We start from the raw sequence: 20,661 nt of genomic DNA, 5'->3' as shown, positions 1-20,661 counted from the left end.
TGTACAGCGAAATCATCCGTCACTATTTTTATTTTTTTTATTTTTGTTTTCCTTTTGGAGTGATTGCTCGTGAAGCAAAAATCACGTGCTTACAGCTGCCCCTCTTTGCCCGAAGACACGAAGGGTTTTCGCGCAAAGATAAAGCGAGCGATTTTTGCCCGTCCGAATACTCCGTGTGAAGCATTTTTGAAAAAGCTTTGACCGAACCTTTGCTTCAGAGGTTTCCTACATATCCTGGGCTGAACAGGAATCAGGTCAATGTAGTTCGGGAAATCTTTGGTAGCTGGGACTACCGTGTGACTGTAGTGTTTGCTGTTGTTGTGCGCTGTTGTATGCTGCTGTAGGATGCTACTGCTCAATCGATCTCCCTATTACACTACTCTAAAAGGAAAACAAGAAGCTAAGCTAAACTGAGGATCCTGAAATCTTATCCATCTTCAACTTGTTCTTGTTGCCTTGCTTCCTTGTCGGCTAACGCTTTCCTCTGATGCCTTTATCTTGTGACTTTGGGAGATGATGCTGGTCCTTTGCTGACGTTTGAATGCCAGTTTTCATCACTTTGCTTGATCCGCTGGGACACGGCTTCCTTCTTTAAATCTTCCAGTGGTTTCTTCAGTGGTATGTTTCTTCATCAGCATCGTCATACTGGGCATGCTACAACGTTCCCAAACTGCTTCTTTTGAGACGCGTTCCTTTTTCCTTTTGAATTGTGCGCTTGCCTCTGCAGTTGTCTGCTTCTTGGTGCTGGGGATTTCATTGTTTCCCGTTTGGGGATCTCTGTTGCAATCTTCCTTCTTCAGGTGGGGCTATTGATTCCAAACTCTAGAGCTAAAAGTATTCCCGCATTATACTGGTGGGCGACCTAGAACTTAAAAGTATTCCCGCATTATACTGGTAGGCGACCTAGAACTTAAAAGTATTCCCGCATTATACTGGTGGGCGACCTAGAACTTAAAAGTATTCCCGCATTATACTGGTGGGCGACCTAGAACTTAAAAGTATTCCCGCATTATACTGGTGGGCGACCTAGAACTTAAAAGTATTCCCGCATTATACTGGTGGGCGACCTAGAAATTAAAAGTATTCCCGCATTATACTGGTGGGCGACCTAGAACTTAAAAGTATTCCCGCATTATACTGGTGGGCGACCTAGAACTTAAAAGTATTCCCGCATTATACTGGTGGGCGACCTAGAACTTAAAAGTATTCCCGCATTATACTGGTGGGCGACCTAGAACTTAAAAGTATTCCCGCATTATACTGGTGGGTGACCTAGAACTTAAAAGTATTCCCGCATTATACTGGTGGGCGACCTAGAACTTAAATGTATTCCCGCATTATACTGGTGGGCGACCTAGAACTTAAAAGTATTCCCGCATTATACTGGTGGGCGACCTAGAACTTAAATGTATTCCCGCACTATACTGGTGGACGACCTAGAACTTAAAAGTATTCCCGCATTATACTGGTGGGCGACCTAGAACTTAAAAGTATTGAAATTGTTTCCCCGTTCTTCCGAGAAAATTTTCGACAATTGGCAGAAAATTTTCTGCCCCGGTTTTTGGTGACTTCCATGGCGGTGCATCTTGCTGCCATCATCAATCCTTTGTTTTCCTGCAGCAGACAAAAGGATTTAATCAGTTTTAATCGTGGTGGTAGAGGGTGCCTTTCTGGCGAGCCGTCTTTCTCTCTTCCCCCTTTCTTGCTCTTTGTCCCCATAATTGGTTGGCGGGCAAAGTTGCCTGTTGGGGGTCTCTAGCCTGCTGGGGATTGGTTTTCAACTTATCCCCTTTTCTGCTTTCTCTTTAAACACATGATGTGGGAGTCTGCTTCTAACTCCCGAAACCACTTCCTTTTGGAGCTTACTTCTTCCAAAATTTCTGGGCACAATCGTTGCATTGCTTGGGACCGGCCCTTAAGACTGTTTGTATTATCCTGCATTGGGATGAATTCCCCTTCGGTTTCTGGTAGTAAGCTTTGAAAAATCCTTTAAAGACACATTTTAGGAAAAGAAATAAAGATATGGAAAGGAGAAAATCTTTCTGAACCAATATTTTGTGGGAGGAGATAATCAAAAGAACTTATCTGGAGGACACAACTGGTCCCCGTGATCATGGCGTGCACCATAGATTCCGACCCAGTCTATTTGTATCAATTGATCTGCTCGATGGTTTGACTTGCTGGGGATGATAAAGGAGTGTTCATTTCGTTTCGAATGTGGTAGCTTTGCTGATCTGTCTTGTCGCCTCATAGTGCCCTTCGAGGGGTTTTCACTAATGAGACTCTCTCTTTTCTCTCATCTCCCGGCGCCTTATGGTGCCTGTGAAGGTTTTCACCAATAAGACTCTCTCATTTCATATCCCTCATCTTACATCGCCTCTCGGTGCCTGTGAAGGTCTTCACCGATAAGACTCTCTCATTTTATTTCTTTCGGGAAATCGGGGTGTTGTAGATACGTCCCTCCTTTCTGGAGATTCCCTTGACCATCAACTCATTTCCAGTCTTACGATCCTCTTCTTTGCTTGGGATCAGTGTATTATCCTCGGCCTTATTCGCCGGACTTGGCATCTCTCGAACATTGATCGGGAGGTCTTTTGGAGGTTGATGTTGGTTTTGGTGTGGGATTGAAGAAAAAGGCTACAAAAATGAAAACAATTTGAAGGGTGATGTGCTACAACTTTTGGAATCAAACCTTTGTTGGAACTTAAAACATAACCTCTGCCCCAGTTTTCTTGCTTGGAGAATTTATTTTTTTATGCTTATGTTGAGCTATGTGCGTTACGCACATTGTGCCTATTATGCACACTATGTACATTATGCATCCTATATTTGGTATGATGCATACTATGACCGAGCCGTGAGGCGCCTACGTATCCTCTTTGAGGAATCAGGTCAAACGTAGTTCCCACGGTTTTGTTATTCCTTGATTTTTCTTTTCTTTCTTTTCATTTTCTTTTCCTTTTCTTTTTCTTTTTCTTTTCTTTTCCTTTCTTTTCTTTTCTTTTTTTTTCGTATCTTTCCCATTAGTGATTCCAAAAGAGGGGTTTTGAAAGAATTTGCTTAAGGCTCAAAGGGGGGAGCGAGGGTTAAAAGTGTTTGGATAGAAGAAAGAATTGCCTCCGTCATCTCATTATTCAACAAATGCCAAATACAAACAAATAAACCAAAATTGCCATAATTTAAAGAAATTACGCGTAATATCTCTTGACTGCATCTGAATTGATAGCCATGTCGACACATCTTCCCTCGACATCTGTCAAACACAAAGCACCATTGGCCAAGACTCTGGTCACGATATAAGGCCCTTGCCAATTTGGGGCGAATTTGCCTTTTGCCTCGACCTGATGTGGGAGGATCTTCTTCAATACCTGCTGCCCTACTTCAAACTTCCTGGGGCGCACCTTTTTATTATACGCTCTTGCCATTCTCTTCTGGTACAGCTGACCATGGCACACTGTTGCCAATCTTTTCTCATCTATCAGGCTCAACTGTTCCAAGCGAGCTTTGATCCATCATCATCATCAATTCCGGCTTCAGCGACAATTCGGAGGGACGGAATTTCGACCTCCGCTGGTATCACGGCCTCAGTTCCATACACCAACAAATAAGGAGTTGTGCCTATGGAAGTCCGGACGGTAGTGCGGTAACCCAACAAAGCAAAGGGTAATTTCTCGTGCCACTGTCTGGACCCTTCCACCATTTTTTGCAGTATCTTCTTGATATTCTTATTGGCTGCTTCGACTGCTCCATTTGCCTTAGGACGATATGGGGTGGAATTGCGGTGTGTAATCTTGAATTGTTGGCATACCTCTCTCATCAAGCTGCTATTAAGATTCGCACCGTTATCCGTGATGATCACTTTTGGGATCCCAAATCTGCAGATGATATGGGAGTGAACAAAGTCCACTACTGCCTTCTTGGTTACTGATTTGAAGGTTTTAGCCTCAACCCATTTGGTGAAGTAATCAATGGTCACTAGAATGAACCTATGACCGTTGGACGCTGCTGGCTCGATGGGCCCAATGACATCCATGCCCCATGCTACAAACGGCCAGGGTGCTGACATCGTATGTAACTCTGTTGGCGGAGAGTGAATCAAGTCTCCATGTATCTGGCACTGATGGCATTTCCTCACGAAAGTGATACAGTCGTGTTCCATGGTGAGCCAATAACACCCTGTTCGAAGGATTTTTCTTGCCAATACATATCCACTCATGTGTGGCCCACAAACTCCAGCATGTACTTCTGCCATAACCGACGTTGCTTGACTGGCATCTATGCATCTCAACAATCCCAGATCCGGGGTTCTTTTGTACAATACTCCTCCACTGAGGAAGAAACCATTTGACAAACGCCGAAGGGCTCTTTTTTGGTCTCCAGAGGCATGTTCCGGATATATCCCCGTCCTGAGGTATTCCTTGATATCATGAAACCAGGGTTTGCCATCTGCTTCTTCTTCTACGGCATTGCAGTAGGCGTGCTGATCACGGACCTGGATGTGTAGAGGATCAACATACATTTTGTCAGGGTGGTGCAGTATTGATGCTAAGGTGGCTAAGGCATCCGCAACCTCATTGTGAACTCTCGGGATGTGTTTGAACTTTACCGATCGAAATTGCTTGCTCAGATCATGCAAGCATTGTCGGTATAGTATGAGCTTTAGATCTCATGTTTCCCATTCACCCTGAATTTGATGTACCAAGAGGTCCGAGTCTCCCAAGACCAAGACGTCTTGGACATCCATGTCAGCAGCCAAGCGCAGACCTAGAATGCAAGCCTCATATTCGGCCATATTGTTGGTGCAATAGAAGCGCAGTTGAGCCGTAACAGGATAATGCCGTCCTGTTTCAGAAATGAGTACTGCTCCTATTCCAACCCCTTTTGCGTTTGCAGCTCCATCGAAGAAAAGCTTCCAACCCGGTTCCTCGGGTAATTCCAACTCATTCGTATGCATCACCTCTTCGTCAGGAAAATACGTTCTTAAGGGCTCGTATTTTTCATCAACAGGATTCTCGGCCAAATGGTCTGCCAGCGCCTGGGCTTTCATGGCCGTCCTCGTCACATAGATGATATCAAACTCTGTGAGCAGAATTTGCCATTTTGCCAACCTTCCCGTGGGCATAGGTTTCTGAAAGATATACTTCAATGGGTCCAAGCGGGATATGAGATAAGTAGTATATGAAGACAAGTAGTGCTTCAACTTCTGAGCTACCCAAGTTAGGGCGCAGCACGTTTTCTCGAGTTGAGTGTACTTGACCTCATGCACTGTGAATTTCTTGCTAAGATAGTAGATGGCCTGCTCCTTCCTCCCTGTGACATCATGTTGCCCCAGTACACAACCAAATGAATTTTCCAAGACCGTCAGGTAAAGGATTAGAGGTTTCCCGGGCTTAGGCGGGACCAATACGGGTGGATTAGACAGATACCCTTTGATTTGGTCGAAGGCCTCCTGACACTCTGCTGTCCAACCTACCGCAGCATCCTTTCTCAGCAACCGAAATATGGGCTCACAAGTTGCTGTGAGTTGAGCGATGAACCTGCTAATATAATTGAGTCTACCCAGCAAACTCATTACCTCTGTTTTGTTCCTTGGCGGTGGCAAATCTCGGATGGATTCAATTTTGGATGGGTCTAACTCAATCCCCCGTCGACTGACGATGAATCCTAGCAACTTTCCTGATGGAACCCCGAATGCGCATTTGGCCGGGTTAAGCTTGATATCATACCTCCGGAGTCTTTGGAAAAATCTCCTTAGGTCTGCTACATGGTCCTCCTGACGCCAAGATTTGATGATCACATCATCGACGTACACCTCAATCTCTTTGTGTATCATGTCATGAAACACAGCAGTCATTGCTCGCATGTACGTTGCCCCGGCGTTCTTTAACCCGAACGGAATTACCCGATAGCAGTAGGTTCCCCATGGCGTAATAAACGCTGTCTTCTCAGCATCCTCTTCGTCCATTAGGATCTGATGATAACCCGCATAGCAATCTACAAAGGATCCGATCTCGCGCCCAGCGCAATTATCGATCAGGATATGAATGTTGGGTAACGGGAAATTGTCCTTGGGACTTGCTTTGTTGAGGTTGCGGTAATCAACGCACACCCTGATTTTTCCATCCTTCTTTGGGACTGGTACCACATTGGCCAACCACTCGGGATATCGAGTGACCCGAATGACCTTCGCTTGTAACTGCTTAATCACTTCTTCCTTGATCTTTACACTCATTTCTGTTTTAAATTTCCTTAGTTTTTGCTTGACCGGAGGGTATGCCGGGTCAGTGGGTAACTTGTGAACCACTAAATTGGTGCTTAATCCAGGCATATCATCATATGACCAGGCAAAAATGTCTTTGAATTCCCTGAGAGTTTTGATCAATTCTGCTCTGACATTCGGCTCAATGTGGATGCTAATTTTGGTCTCCTGGACGTTATCAGCGTCTCCTAGGTTCACAGCCTCAGTGTCATTTAGGTTAGGCTTGGGTTTCTCTTCAAATTGGCACAGTTCTCTGTTTATTTCTTCGAAGGCTTCACCTTCGTCGCATTCAGATTCGTCGTCACAAACGACCTTTTGCATCATTGAGTCGGTTTCAGATTGATTTATTAGACTAGGTCGAAGATCCGCTGTGCATGCCATGTCATTAGAACCAGTAAAAAGAGAACTGTCCAGAAAGAAAAAGAACAAGACAAAAATTAAAATGAGACAAAAGAAAAGAACTTTATTAAATTTGCGGGATAAAAAGGGTTCACACTTTTACAAAACGAAAGTAAAATTTGGATTACACCCTTGAATAATCCGATCAAACAAACAAACAAACAAAACATTAATCAAAGCCTACTACTAAGACTCCCCTCGGACAGGAAGAGGAGTAACCGTCCAATTGTTGGTCTTGGCCTCAGGCCCCACAAATTGTATCTCTGCTCTGCTGGAACCTTCTCCAGCTTCCACCATACTGACATCCGTGAACAGCCTCTCAAAACTCTGATTCAGGTCTTCATTTATACCGATCAAAGGTCCTCGAATCTTTGGGATCGCTGACCCCTTGGCACTTGCTTTAACAAAAGACCTTGAGAGGCGTGGCACTGGTTTAGGCAGAAACCAGACCCTCTTCTTCATTCTTCGCGCCTCCTTCCTGTCTGATGCGGTTGGTTTGAACCCCAACCCGAAGGTTTCCAGATTCTTAGGGAGGGAAACAGGTTGGACTATCCCTTGAAGTTCAACTCCCAGGCCTTTTCCCGGCACAAATCCATTACCCAGCATTTCTGATACCATCATGACTGTTGCGGTAGCTACCCTAGGGTACGGGATGATTTCTCCTTCAGAAATCTTGTTGGCCGACCCTGTATCGAGAATCTGGTAGACCTAGGGACCCTTGTCATCAGTGGTCTCTATGAAAGGCACAATGGTTCCGCCCATGGTGCATGTTGTATCCTCGCCGTGCAACACGACCTCTTGTCTTTCCCACTCGAACTTCACTGTCTGATGTAGGGTGGAAGGCACCGCTTTAGCTGCATGAATCCAGGGTCGTCCTAACAGCAAGTTGTAAGATACCGTGGCGTCCAATACCTGGAATTCCATGGTAAACAGGACCGGACCAATGGTCAGTTCAAGTACAACATCCCCCACAGTGGCTGTTCCGTTTCCGTCAAACCCCCGGACACAGATGCTATTCTCCCGGATTCTTCCACGGTCAATCTTTAACTGGTCCAGGGTGGATAATGGACAAATATTGGCGCTTGAGCCGTTATCCACCAATACTCGAGTTACCACCGAGTCTTCACATTTGACAGCTAGGTATAGAGCTTTGTTATGCTCCGTACCTTCCACCGACAGGTCATCATCTGAGAATGTTACCCTGTTCACCTCGAAAATCTTGCTGGCGATGGTTTCCAGGTGGTTTACAGAAATCTCACTGGGTACATGGGCCTCGTTCAATATCTTTAACAGGGCCCGACGATGTTCCTCGGAATGGAGGAGTAATGACAATAGTGAGATCTGGGCAGGTGTTTTTCTCAGCTGCTCAACCACAGAATAGTCTTGTACTTTCATCTTCCTCAGGAAGTCTTCAGCCTCTTCTTCTGACACTGGCTTCTTGGTTGCCACTGGGTTGGTTTTTCTTAACTCCACCGGAGCAAAACATCGACCTGATCGAGTCAGCCCTTGCGCTTCACAACTGACTTCTTCCACCTGTTTTCCTTGGTACGTCACCACTGCTTTTTCATATTTCCAGGGCACAGCCCTGCTGTCAATCATCGGCAGTTGGACCACCGGCTTTATGGTCACCCGTTCTCTACATACCCCTTTCAACATGACTGCCGGTGTGGGCAGGATCCCAGGTATTACCAACTTGCTTGGCTCGGGTTTGCTTGCTATGACGGACGGGCTCTTCCCCCATATTACTACCGGCTTGACGCCTTCTCCCTGCGACTGTACATTTGTTCCTCCACTGGTTAAGACTTCTTTTGGGGCAGCTTGGATCATCATCACTGTTTGTGAGGGTTTTCTTAATTCTCCTCCTCACACACCAACTCAATCATGTGAGTTTCGTGGTGCGCTGGCAGTGGGTTTTGGTTGATGTTAGGAGCCTCCGGTGTCTGGACCTCGATCTTATTGGTGTCAATAAGATCCTGTATGGCATGCCTTAACTTCCAGCACTTCTCGGTATCGTGCCCGAGCATCCCTGAACAGTATTCACAACTGATTGAACGATCCAAATTCTGAGGCGGGGGATTTGGTTCCTGAGTATGGACAGGACTAACCAAACCCAATTGCCGCAGCTTGTGGAACACAGCGGTGTAGGTTTCTCCCAGTTCGGTGAAGGTTCTTTGCTTCCGCAACCTGTCATTTCTGGCATCTGGATTTCCCCGGAAACCTGCCCCTGAAGGATTTCTATATGCCCTTGGTGGAGGGTAAGTGTTTTGTGGTGGTGCATATATGTTCTGGGGAGCCGGTGCGCGCCATTGTGGGCGAACCGGAGGCTGAGTGTATACCTGGGCTTGGTGTACGGAACAATGTGGTTCTCGAGGTGGGTAGAAATTTTGTGGTGGGTTGTATGGGTAGTTTGACCTGTGAGGCCTGGGTTGGTTGTAGTGCGGCCTGCCAGCCCTGGACCAACTGCCTGCCTCGATCGTGGCAACCTCTTCTTTCTTTCTTCTTAGCGCACCTCCCGTGCCGCTTTGAATAGCCTGGGTTGTGGCCTTAAGTGCCGAATAGTTTAAGATCTTGTCCGACCTCAAACCTTCTTCTATCATGACCCCTATTTTGACCACCTCGTTGAAAGATTTTCCAACCGTTGTCACCAAGTGACCAAAGTAGGTTGGATCCAATGTCTGCAAAAAGTAGTCTACCATCTCTCCCTCTCTCATGGGAGGATCGACCCTAGCTGCTTGTTCTCTCCAGCAGAACCCGAACTCGCGAAAACTTTCCCCGGGTTTCTTCCCAGTTCTCAATAACGTGAGACGGTCAGGGACTATCTCTAGATTGTACTGGAAATGACCTGCAAAAGCCTGCGCCAGGTCATCCCACGTGTACCACCTGCTGAAATCCTGCCTGGTATACCATTCCAGTGCAGATCCGCTCAGACTTTGGCCGAAATAAGCTATCAAAAGCTCATCCTTGCCTCATGCCCCTCTCATTTTGCTACAGAATCCCCGCAAATGTGCCATGGGATCACCGTGCCCTTCATATAAATCAAACTTGGGCATCTTGAACCCAGCCGGGAGTTGGACATCTGGGAAAGGGCACAGATCTTTGTATGCCACGCTGACTTGATTGCCCAGCCCGTGTAAGTTCCTGAAGGATTGCTCCAGGCTTTTGAACTTTCTCAACACTTCATCCTGTTCAGGGGCCTTAACTGGCTTTTCAACCTCTGCCGGTACTTCCAAATGGGGATTGTAAGCCTGTGGTTCGGGTGCATGGAATGTAGGATCAGGGGGATAGTATTGGGTATCGTGAGCCTGAAACAATGGCTCACTGGTCGTTCGCTGCAAAGGGGCTGATGCAGGTCCCCCCAAAATGGGAATGTTGGGTGTTGGGAGAGGTTGATGGGGTGGTGGAGCTTGGGAATCGTGAGGGCTTCTTTCTTGATGATAGAGGGGATTTGGGCGGCTTGGGGAAGGGCCAGAGTGCGGGTATTCCGGCATGTGTCCCAGTGTCTCAGGGCTCTTTTGTGTTTTGGCCAGGGCTAGCTGCATTGCATGCATCTCTAGTCCCATCCTTTCAATCTTTTCCATTGCCTCTTTTAGCAATTGGCTCATCGGCCTTTCTTCCTCATTGCTATTCTCCGAAGTAGTCATGCTTGATGCTATCGGTCCTTTGGATCTGGTTTGGTATGAATGTGTTGCCAGAATTCTTTAACAACTAACTGTCTGGTATCAGACAACAACAAACTTTGTTAGTGTTAGAGCTTAACAGATTTGATCATAACACATAGAGGATGCAATGCACCTAGGCAGTTAACCGTTTCTACATGCCTTGCTTCAAACCACATGCGTCATCCCGGTTTGTTCATTCGTCTCTTTAAAGTATTTTGCGAAACCCTGCGTTTTATTCTATTTACATTTTCTTTTCTTTATTTTATTAAAAGCGGTCGAATCTTATGGGGATTGCCTACGTATCACGTCCCCGCGCGAATCAGACCAGGCGTAGTTCTGCCTCAAAGCAAAGACACACAGTAATTCTTCTGGAGTCACTTAATTTCATTATCAAAATTTGCTATTACACAGTACTTAAAATAAAAATAGCAGAAGTACAGACTTCACGGTTTTAAACTTGGTTTGATGAAAAGAAAACAACATATGGAAAAACAACCAAAGCCAAATAAACAGGACTTGACCAAAACTAATTCTCCAATTTAAGGGCCCGCGAGGCATCATTCGGCCTTTCCGCGGCTCTAGGTGTAAGGTCTCTTTGCAGGTTCTTCAACTCGTTCATAATCCGGCGGACGCAGCCCATGATGGAAACAAGGAGGGTCTTCCGAGGTGTTCGCTCACATGCCAAGCATTTCATGTAGATGTAATGCCCTATTTCATCAATCCTTGCTTGAATGCTATCTCTTTCACTGAGCAACTGCCTGATTTGTTGGTTCTTTAACCCCAGTGCCTGAGCATCGTCAGCAAGTTGATCCTGAAACAACTCCATTTGTCTTTCCATGCAGGCCATTGCATCGTAGCACTGTCTTCTGTCGGCCTGGGCGTCTCGTGCTTGTTTGACGATCCGATCATGTAGAGTGGAGCTCGTCTCCCTTAATATTCTGACGCTCATTTCATAATCCCTTATGACCTGTTGCAAATGCTGCTTCCGGGCCATTGCGTACTTTGCCCCTCTGACCTTCATCATTGTTATGCAAGCTCTTGATTGTTCTAATTCTTCTTGGCCTTGGATGACCTGATTTCTCAAACTTGCTATCAATCTTTCATCAGAGCGACGCTTCTGTCGGTCAACGTTACTCTTACTGGCTTGGCGAAGGCGGGCCTTCAAGGTTTGGTTTTCTTGGGCTAACTTGTTTCTTTCAGCCTGCTCCGAGGCGACTTGCACATTGTTCTCAAATACAAGCCTTTCAACTTGTTGCTTTAGCTTCCCGATTTCGACCCGGTAACCTTTCTCCCTTTTTAACCATCCCCATTGCTCTTGTGAATCATCGGTGAAGTGTTGGACGTGGGCCCTTTTAGCAGGTTTTTGCCGAGTCTGAAACCTTCTTTCAAACCAAGCATCGTACTTTGGGTCTACCTCACCTTTAGCTAGCTCTCGTACCATGGTTTTGGGCTCCAAGAATCTACATTCATGCCACAGTTTTCTAATCTTCCCCTCGGGGAATATGACTCCCGGGCTTAATTCCAAGGCATGCTTGCTCAGATTTTCATCATTAGGGACTACTTGAAACTTGCCCAGTTGTCGTAATACCCGATGAGGGGCATATGGCTGGATGCTGCGAAGCCCCATTAAGAGAACATGACATTCTTCAGCCGACATGTAGATAACCTCAGTATCAGTCAACCAACCAAATGCCCATTCAATTTGGTCAGATGTTGTTGACCTTAACCGTGTAACCCATTCTTCGACACCTTCAGGAAATCTGGCGCCTGTCATGCGCTTCTTGAATCCGCTGATACAATTCCTCTCGGTCAACCCGTGGTTCATGTATCCTACTCGGTGATGGAGGTGTTCCTGCATCCATAGCTGAAGTAACAGGTTGCAACCTTGGAAGAACGTACCTCCTTCTCGGCATATAGTTAGAGCCCGGTAGATTTCGGACAAAATCAAAGGAACCACAGTACTATTGGTTCTTTTGATTGCCACGTCGGCCATCCCTACCAGACCTATCTCTATCTTTTTGTCCTTCCTTGGGCAGACCATTACTCCCAAGAATGCTGTGATAAAAGCCAAAGTACGTCTTGCTTCCCATTTGTTTCTGTTCCCTCCGTGAGTTAGCCCAAGGTTTGGTTCCTCGAAACCCTGCAGGGTTCCGTACCGCTGATACAAGAAATGGAGATCACAACACCCTCTCGATAAATCGTCATGTTGTACCTTCCGACTAATGCTTAGTAGATCCAGAAACGCATGCAGGGACACTGGCCTTGGCGAAAGCGAATATTGCCCTCTTAACTTCTCATTCAGTCCTGCATATCCGGCAACTTCCTCAAGTGTCGGTGAAAGTTCAAAATCAGCAAAACGGAATACATTGCAGGTGGGGTCCCAAAATGGTATTAGAGCTTCAAGAATATCTGTCCTCGGCTCAACACCCAACAAATTTACAAAACCTCCCAATATTCTTCCTATTACCCCTTTGCTATCGGCTTCCAAGTCATTCCACCACATGTGGAGTTGTAGAGGGACCTCGCTGAGGGCTGAGAATGGTTCATTTTGCTCTGTGTTCATCCTGCACATTTATTAGGGTGACCTTTTAGGTGAAAACAAAAACCTTTATTTGACTTTAACCAAAATCTTTGGACGAAACAAAAAAAATTTATTTATATACATGTGTATACATATATAACTATGCTTTATGGTATACCATTTTTGGTAAAAACGGGAAAAGAGTTGGACCCTATGAGGGTTGCCTACGTATCTCACATCCGGTGAGAATCAAACCGACGTAATTCGGGTGATAAACTAACTGGTCTATTTATTTCTATTTTTTTTTATATATATATTTTTTTTTGTAAAAATTTCCCAACATTCAAAACCGGTCATCATGCATGTTTGAAGCAAATAAATGCACAAGCAGTGAGTAGGATGCATCAGGATGGCCTTTTTCTATTTCAGGTTGCTATTCCTAGACGGACCCAACCCCTGTGTTGAGTCCCCTAAGTCAAATGCACGTGATGCAAATAAACGTTCCTACTAGGGATCCGGCATGTGGTTTTGTTATACTAGGTTCAGAACCTGGGTGTTTGTTCTAGACCTGGCTTACCCGAGCGGACAGCTCGAGCCGAGGGGGGGCAGCGTACCGGGAATACAGAAGCTTCACCGGCTTAGCAACTTATCCGAACCTCGTTCTAAATTGGGATTTGACACTATACAGAAAAGAAGTCATACGAAGTATGCCCTTCTTCATGATTTAAAAGACTCAGAAAGTATAGGTTTCGGCACAATTTATATACAGTTTACATAATATCAAAGCAGTAAAAGCAACATTTAGCACATTAGGCTCAAAACATGTAAAAATCAGATAAAGCCAAATATAACAATTTATCTAAGCTCGAATTTCTAACCCTGAACCAGTGGTTCTGGGTCCCATTCCCCAGCAGAGTCGCCAGAGCTGTCACACCTCCTTTTTCCGCGCCCGGGAGGCGCAGGGGGAGTTTTTCCAATTAAAGGACAATCGAAACGGGATTGGTTTATTAATTTCAGAGTCACCACTTGAGAGATTTAGGGTGTCCCAAGTCACCAATTTTAATCCCGAATCGAGGAAAAATAATGACTCTATATTACAGTCTGCATACCAGAAATCCGGATAAGGAATTCTGTTAACCCAGGAGAAGGTGTTAGGCATTCCCGAGTTCCGTGGTTCTAGCACGGTCGCTCAACTGTCATATTCGGCTTATTTATCTGATTTTAAATACAATTATGAACCAATGTGCCAATTTTAACTTTTTACCGCTTTATTACTGTTATTTCAAAAGAATGTGAACATCGCTTAAAACACGTCTTTGGATTGCGTCACATGAAATGCACCCACAATCCGGAACGCATCTTATTTGATGTTTTGGGATCGGGATTTGGGTCACATGAAATGCACGCCCAAGTTTAAGAAAATAGATTATTAAACACGCGCCTAAAGAGACTATCGTGTTATTATTTTGGGAAGGCCACGAAATTCACTAAGCGGCCCTCCTGAATTCTAAGTAATTTAAAACGAATATTTACTGAGGGCCCCGCAATTTGTATTTTTTATTCGGCGAGGCTCATCTCATTCTTATTTTTAAAAGGATATCCTATAGCAACTACGTTTCTTGTCGTGTTCGTCTCTATCAATTGAAAGCAGTAGATAGCCCTAATTAATTACATGTTTGCGAATTGTTCGTAGCAACATTCAGAAAAGCTTGAAAATAAAAAATGAGGTTGCATGTGCAATCAGCCGAACAAATAATCATGGGCCCAAATCCAGCCCATGCGTGAAAGGCCAGACCTGGGCCACTGCTTGTCCGATGCGGATCTGCCCGGTCTGTTTTGACCTGGGCTCGACCTTTATGAGGTTGAGGCCCTGAATTTGTGCTCTTTATCTTAAAACATGATCTTAAGGGTTATACATGGCAATTTATTAGAACGGAAAGAACCTATTTACAGTATACGGATGTTTATGCTTGGACTATATCACAGGCTCATACTGTACCATTGAACTAAATAGGAGATACCACCTACTGCCTTGGGCATACTCTCATCATCAACCTATATGCACATTCTAGCATTCAACTACCATACATTGACATTTATAGGCATGAATACTGTCTCTAATACCCAGAACAAGATGTAAAAAAAAAACTATTACACATTACATGAATATTTAATATAACAATCTATGTGCAAGAGTCATCCTTCAAGTTTCTTCATTTTTGCATTCATACTCATTTTTCAATTACATTTCTTGACAGTGCATTGGTTGTGTACCTGGTATAGAGGACAAAGAAGAAAGGGATGATCAGCTGGGCAGTATGCAGTAAACACAGCAACAGCAGATTCACAGCAACAACACAGCAACAACAACCAGCCAACAATGATGAAGCCCAACAAGGAGTCGAGCAACAAATAAACAATCCCAGAAAAACAGAGTAGGGAATAACAGCCCAGAATGTTGAATGTAACAGCAACATAAATCCAATGACCACAAGAAAGCTTGGCAAACGACAGAAAAAGCAAAGCCACAAAGACAACCTGATCAAACTGGACTCTTACACAGTTTCTTCTAGACAATGCTCATTCACAATGTTCTGAAATTTATTCCTGTTTTTTCCTTTTCCAGTTTTCTTACTCACAGAATCTCCCAAGACTCGAAAAATGAACTCCCTTTTATAATGGAAGGTCTCCTCTTTTATAGCCTAACCTTAACACTTTACAGTCTGTTTTACAACTCAAAATTGCCCCCCTCTGTTGTTTTTCCACTCACTTGTTTTAAATAACCAAGCTCCCATGAAATCCCTGACAGCCCCTCTCTCTTTTTGGTTGTTAAAGTGTACTGATCACTTGTTTATTTAACCAAAGTATGGGCAGTAGGAATATAATCTGACAGCACATGCTGTCCAATTATTTTAATCCCTTAAAGCTAACCATACACATGCTGCCCACGGTCCAAACCAAATGGCATTGTGTTTTAAAACCAAAATCTGAATCTGCCATTATAACCTTTCCCTTAGATGTTCTTTTAATTCAATTTGGACCAAATCAACAGGCAATACAATTCAGTTCCTAATGAGACTCAAATACGATCACAGCAGAAATAAGCAATACGAATCAAGTTGTTACCATTAACGATTGAAACTAATTGACGACATATATCGACTCGACTATATTAATCGTAACACATAACAATCAATCGTTCATATAAACAACACGTATAGAGTCCCGAATGGCTTCAGACAAATTTGTTCAAACACTGGGAACTTATATGAATTAAACTCGCTTGACGATTAATCTAATTGATGAGCACGTATATCACAGGGTATATTCAGAACACAAACAGAAGACAATTGACCAAATAAAAGGCCTTTAACATAGATGGAAGAAATCCGAATGGAAAATAATAAAAGAAAATAACCAATCATACACAATGAAACGTGCTGACAACTTGACTAGCAGTTAAATAAAACAAAAAGGAAAAGAAAACTTACCAAAAAATGTCCAAACAAAACTGAACCAAATCTGACTCAACATTGAACTTTTGAGGCCGAACAAACTTTAATCAGGGTGTTCTCACATGAGAACACCTTGATTAAGGTCCATTAGACCTCAAACCCCCGTTAAGGCTAGCCGGATTCCCCATGTGCATGTGTTCTAAAGTCTGGATTTTCAGATCTGGATTTTTGGGAGTTGTGGGTAGATTCGGACCAAACCAAGCTTGGTTTGGTCACGAGGACGGTCAGGGGGTGTCTGGTATGAAGATGGGGTGGTTTGGCATAGATCGAGTTTTGTCTCGAATCTTCAAATCCAGATTCGAGACGATAGGAGGTGATTCGAGGTTCGTGGTTAGTGTATTCGTGTTCAGGGTGGTTGGATGCTTTAGGGGTGTGAAGGGGGTGGTCACCGGCGTTCGTGCCGCCGGGTTTTGGTGGAGGGGAAGCTAGGGCGGCTTGCTAGGGTTTGGGGTTTCAGCTTGGGGAAGGAGACGAGTGAGGGGTGGGGTTCGGATAGGGGGCGTGGGGTGAAGGGTTGAGTTTATATATGGGGAGTCTGATTGGATCTGAGCCGTTAGATCAGATGATCTCAACGGCTTGGATCTGAGGATGAGACATGAGACGGGGTCGTTTGGTAGTTAAACGGGGTCGTTTGGTTTAAGTGAGGGGTTGGGTCAGGCTAGTTATTTGGGTCGGGTTTGAACATGGGTCGCTGAAAGAGGTCCTGAACCGTTAGATCGGCTGGGACGGACGGCTCAGATTGATTTGCCTGAAACGACGTCGTTTCAGGAGGTGCCTGGGCAGGCCTGGTCTGGACTGGTTGAGTGCTGGTTTGGGCCTGTTTTTGTTTCATTTATTTTGGGCCCAACCGATTTTCTTCCCTTTTTGTTTTTTCTAGTTTCATTTTTCTTTTAAAACAAAAAATAAAATAATAGACAATAAAATAATGAAATTAAAACTAAACAACAATGGAACATTTTAACACAATTATCACCAAATATTCAAGTAAGTTAACTAAAAGCCTAGAACGAACGATGCACACATATATATATTATTTTTTTTGAATTTTCTTTTACTGACACATATTTTTGTATTTTTGTTTGATAATGACTAGATGCAAAATGGACAGACCCACAAATGACCAACAACACATGTTACGGAAAGATCGAAAAATTGTACAGCGAAATCATCCGTCACTATTTTTATTTTTTTTATTTTTGTTTTCCTTTTGGAGTGATTGCTCGTGAAGCAAAAATCACGTGCTTACATATATGAAAAGAAAGTATTTTGTTAAAATAAAAATATTTTTGTATATCATGAAAAAAAATACTCATTTGTTGAAATGAATTTTTTTTTTTATCTATAATATGAAAAGAAAGTACTATTAATAATATTTTTATTTAGGATGGGTTGGGTTGGGTAGGTGGGGGTGGGGCGGGGTTTGGGGTTGGGTTGGGTGGGGTTGGGTGGGTGGGGTTGGGTGGGTGGTGGGGTGGTTTGGGGTGGATTGGTGGGGGTTGGTGGGGATGGAAAATAGGGTGGGAAAAGTTAAAGAAGGAGTTTTAGAAAATGTTTTTCCTTCTCTTGATAGGGTAAATATTTTTCTCCAATTGAAGAAAAATAAGTTCATGAGGAAAATGTTTTCCAAAATATTTAGGCCAACCAAATATAAAAAAATTGAAAAATATTTTCTTTCCTCCCAAACACACCCTCTATTTTAGTTTACTTTGATCAAACTTCCCTCTCATCTCCTTCTCCAAAGTGTAAGCAGGAGAAGGATGTAGTATTTTCTTTTCTCACATGCCAATAACTCTGAATGGCTGACAATGTTTGTTGAAGTGGTTTGAATTTATAGACTATAATTTGTGTATACTTTTATTTGATCTTATTTATGAGGCAATAGTGGTATTCGATCCATCTTGTATGTATTTTTACCATTTACAAATACATATATAATATGTTAGAAAATATTCAAGGTTAACAAGATACTTTTGAAAATCATCACCTAGTAGTCAATTTCATCAGTAATTAAGTGGAACATCACAAATAATTTCATACGTTTGAATAGTTTTAGTACGTCTTGAAATAAACCAAATAGCTTCATAAATGATTTTTTTTTTTAAATTTATCATCATCTAGTGATTAAAAATCTTTACCACTAAGTAGAATGTCTATAATATGTCTCATTCATTTAAATGATTCAAATCTATTTTGGAGTGAAAATGGCTTAGTCCACTTGAACTTTCAATTTATGAGAATTAGCAATTGCTTTAGTAGCCTTAGGCTTGAGCGAGTCTCTTTCTCTTTTTCTCTCTCTCTTTGTGACTAATAAGCTTAAACCTAAGACATTTTTATTCAAGGGTATATTAAGGGGTGTTCATGGTTCGATTTAGTCAGTTTAAACCAGACCAATTAATTTGATTTTTTAAATATTAATACCAAATCAATTAAGTTAATTTTTTATTGGCTTATTTTTTTAATCGATTTTGTCAGTTTTTCGATTGTTTGTGGGTTTTTCCTTAAATATAAAAGACACACGGTCAAGTACAAATTCCGGCGCTTATGTTCCGACATAACACTATTAGATCAATTATCTTTGAGGAAATATATATATTTACTGATATATTTTGATGATAATTGAATTAAATATGACTGAATCTTAAGGAATCAATTATAGACAAGTTATTTTTAAAAAGGAATAGATTCCTGGACTTAAAAAAATAAATATGACCTATCAAACTAGAATATAAAGATAAGAAGTAGATTATAAAGCAAAAGTGTAAACGATTAATATGTATCATAAAAATTAATAAAAAATATACATATATGTGTCTAATAATTAGTTTTAAATAGATATTTTATAGTCATTTTGGTTTGTCTTTTTCCCGCTTAAAACCAAAATCAAACTAAATTTGATAAGTTTTTAAAATTCAAAATCAAAATATTATTGCTTTTTTTGTCGATTTGATTCGATCCAATTTTTCGTTTTTTCATGAACTCCCCTCGGTATATGTTTAGTCCTGGTAAAAAATTGATCGAACCGTTAATTATTGCGAGACTTTTTTAAAACAAGCGGAGAGCAGTGCACTATTTACTGTCCCCAGAGTTGACTGACGATGTGAAGGACCGCATAATCTTTGGATTTCAGTTTGTTTAAATCTTAATTAATTCTTCACCCGATAGATAGCTATCGTTCATATTTTGCAACACAAGCATGGAATTAAATCGTGCTGGTATAATGCTGTACTCTTATTTTTGGAGTACAATCTCATGACTAGCTAGTAACATTTTGAAGGTCTTGAATTATCTCCTCTCTTGTTTATATATCCCGCCCCCAACCCCCCATCCCCAAAAAAACAGTAGGAAAAGAAAAGAAAATCGAGTAAGATACAATTTGAAATGTTTTACTAAAAATAAGAAATATATAAGACGTCTAGTTAGCCGTTATTAAAACAAATGTAAGTGCTTGGACTAAATTCGTAAAGAGAAATATACATATGGTTTTATGACTTAATAACTTTCATATGTATATTTTTCAAGTCGATCAAAGTTCCTTGCATAAAACATAAATTCCTATGAATCACCCTTTCAATAGATTGCTAATAACCAAAATAATATCAATAAGTCCTTGAAGTTTGTCACTTGCATCTTTTAGTTGTGGCGATTCAGCGGGTGGTGTTTCTGAAAAATTGTCATCGCACGTAGTAGGACCATCAAAAGCAGCAGAAGCATGAACATTCAAACCGAGATAGTCTTTGGATTTCAAAAACCCTGGCAATTCTCCAAGATCATCAACAGCGTCGTTATAATTCTCCAAACACGAATCGTATCGCGTCTTTAATTTTGGATCCGTCGCCTGTTTAAGCAACGTATTAACCAGATCACGCACGGTTTGTGCATTCTTTTGTGATATGTCTATTGAAATAGTCGCTAAACCTTCGAGATTTGCACCTTTGGATCGAGGGTCCGCATTTAAAGCCGATAAACATAGAGCAGGTTTTTGTGCTTTGGAGCAAACGTCGCCTATCAGATCGGCTTTCGCGATTGTTAACGTGAAGGAGATTGATAGCAGAGAAACTATAAGAAATATAGCGGGGTTATATGAGACTGCCATTTTGTATGGTCAAATTAGCGTTATTGTTTCATAAGTTGTGCTGTGATAAGCAATTTATATAGCTGTGTTTTCCAATTGAAGACCATATTGAGAAAGGTATGAAATCAAAGCGTGCAGGCATTTATGGAAGAAAAATTAAGTAAGAATCAAAGCCATATTTAATTTCGTAAGATTTCTCAGGCTTCTTGCTTCATAGTCAATGGTAGGAGACACAT

General features: G+C 42.5%; 1 protein-coding gene across 1 annotated transcript; it reads right to left on the bottom strand.

Moving 5' to 3' along the window:
- Nucleotides 1–19,912: 19,912 nt before the first annotated feature.
- Nucleotides 19,913–20,446, bottom strand: LOC107773435 (pectinesterase inhibitor-like). The gene has a single exon (XM_016592855.2). It carries the CDS (start codon nt 20,444–20,446, stop codon nt 19,913–19,915), a length of 534 nt encoding a protein of 177 aa, XP_016448341.1.
- Between the last annotated feature and the right edge of the window lie 215 nt (nt 20,447–20,661).

The sequence above is a fragment of the Nicotiana tabacum genome, chromosome 6 (assembly GCF_000715075.1).
Source record: "Nicotiana tabacum cultivar K326 chromosome 6, ASM71507v2, whole genome shotgun sequence".
NCBI classification, from domain to species: domain Eukaryota; kingdom Viridiplantae; phylum Streptophyta; class Magnoliopsida; order Solanales; family Solanaceae; genus Nicotiana; species Nicotiana tabacum.
This window is presented reverse-complemented; position numbering and strand designations above follow the sequence as displayed.

Coding starts and splice junctions, on each gene's coding strand:
- LOC107773435 (XM_016592855.2), bottom strand. CDS start 20,446: ATGGCAGTCTCATATAACCCCGCTATATTTCTTATAGTTTCTCTGCTA.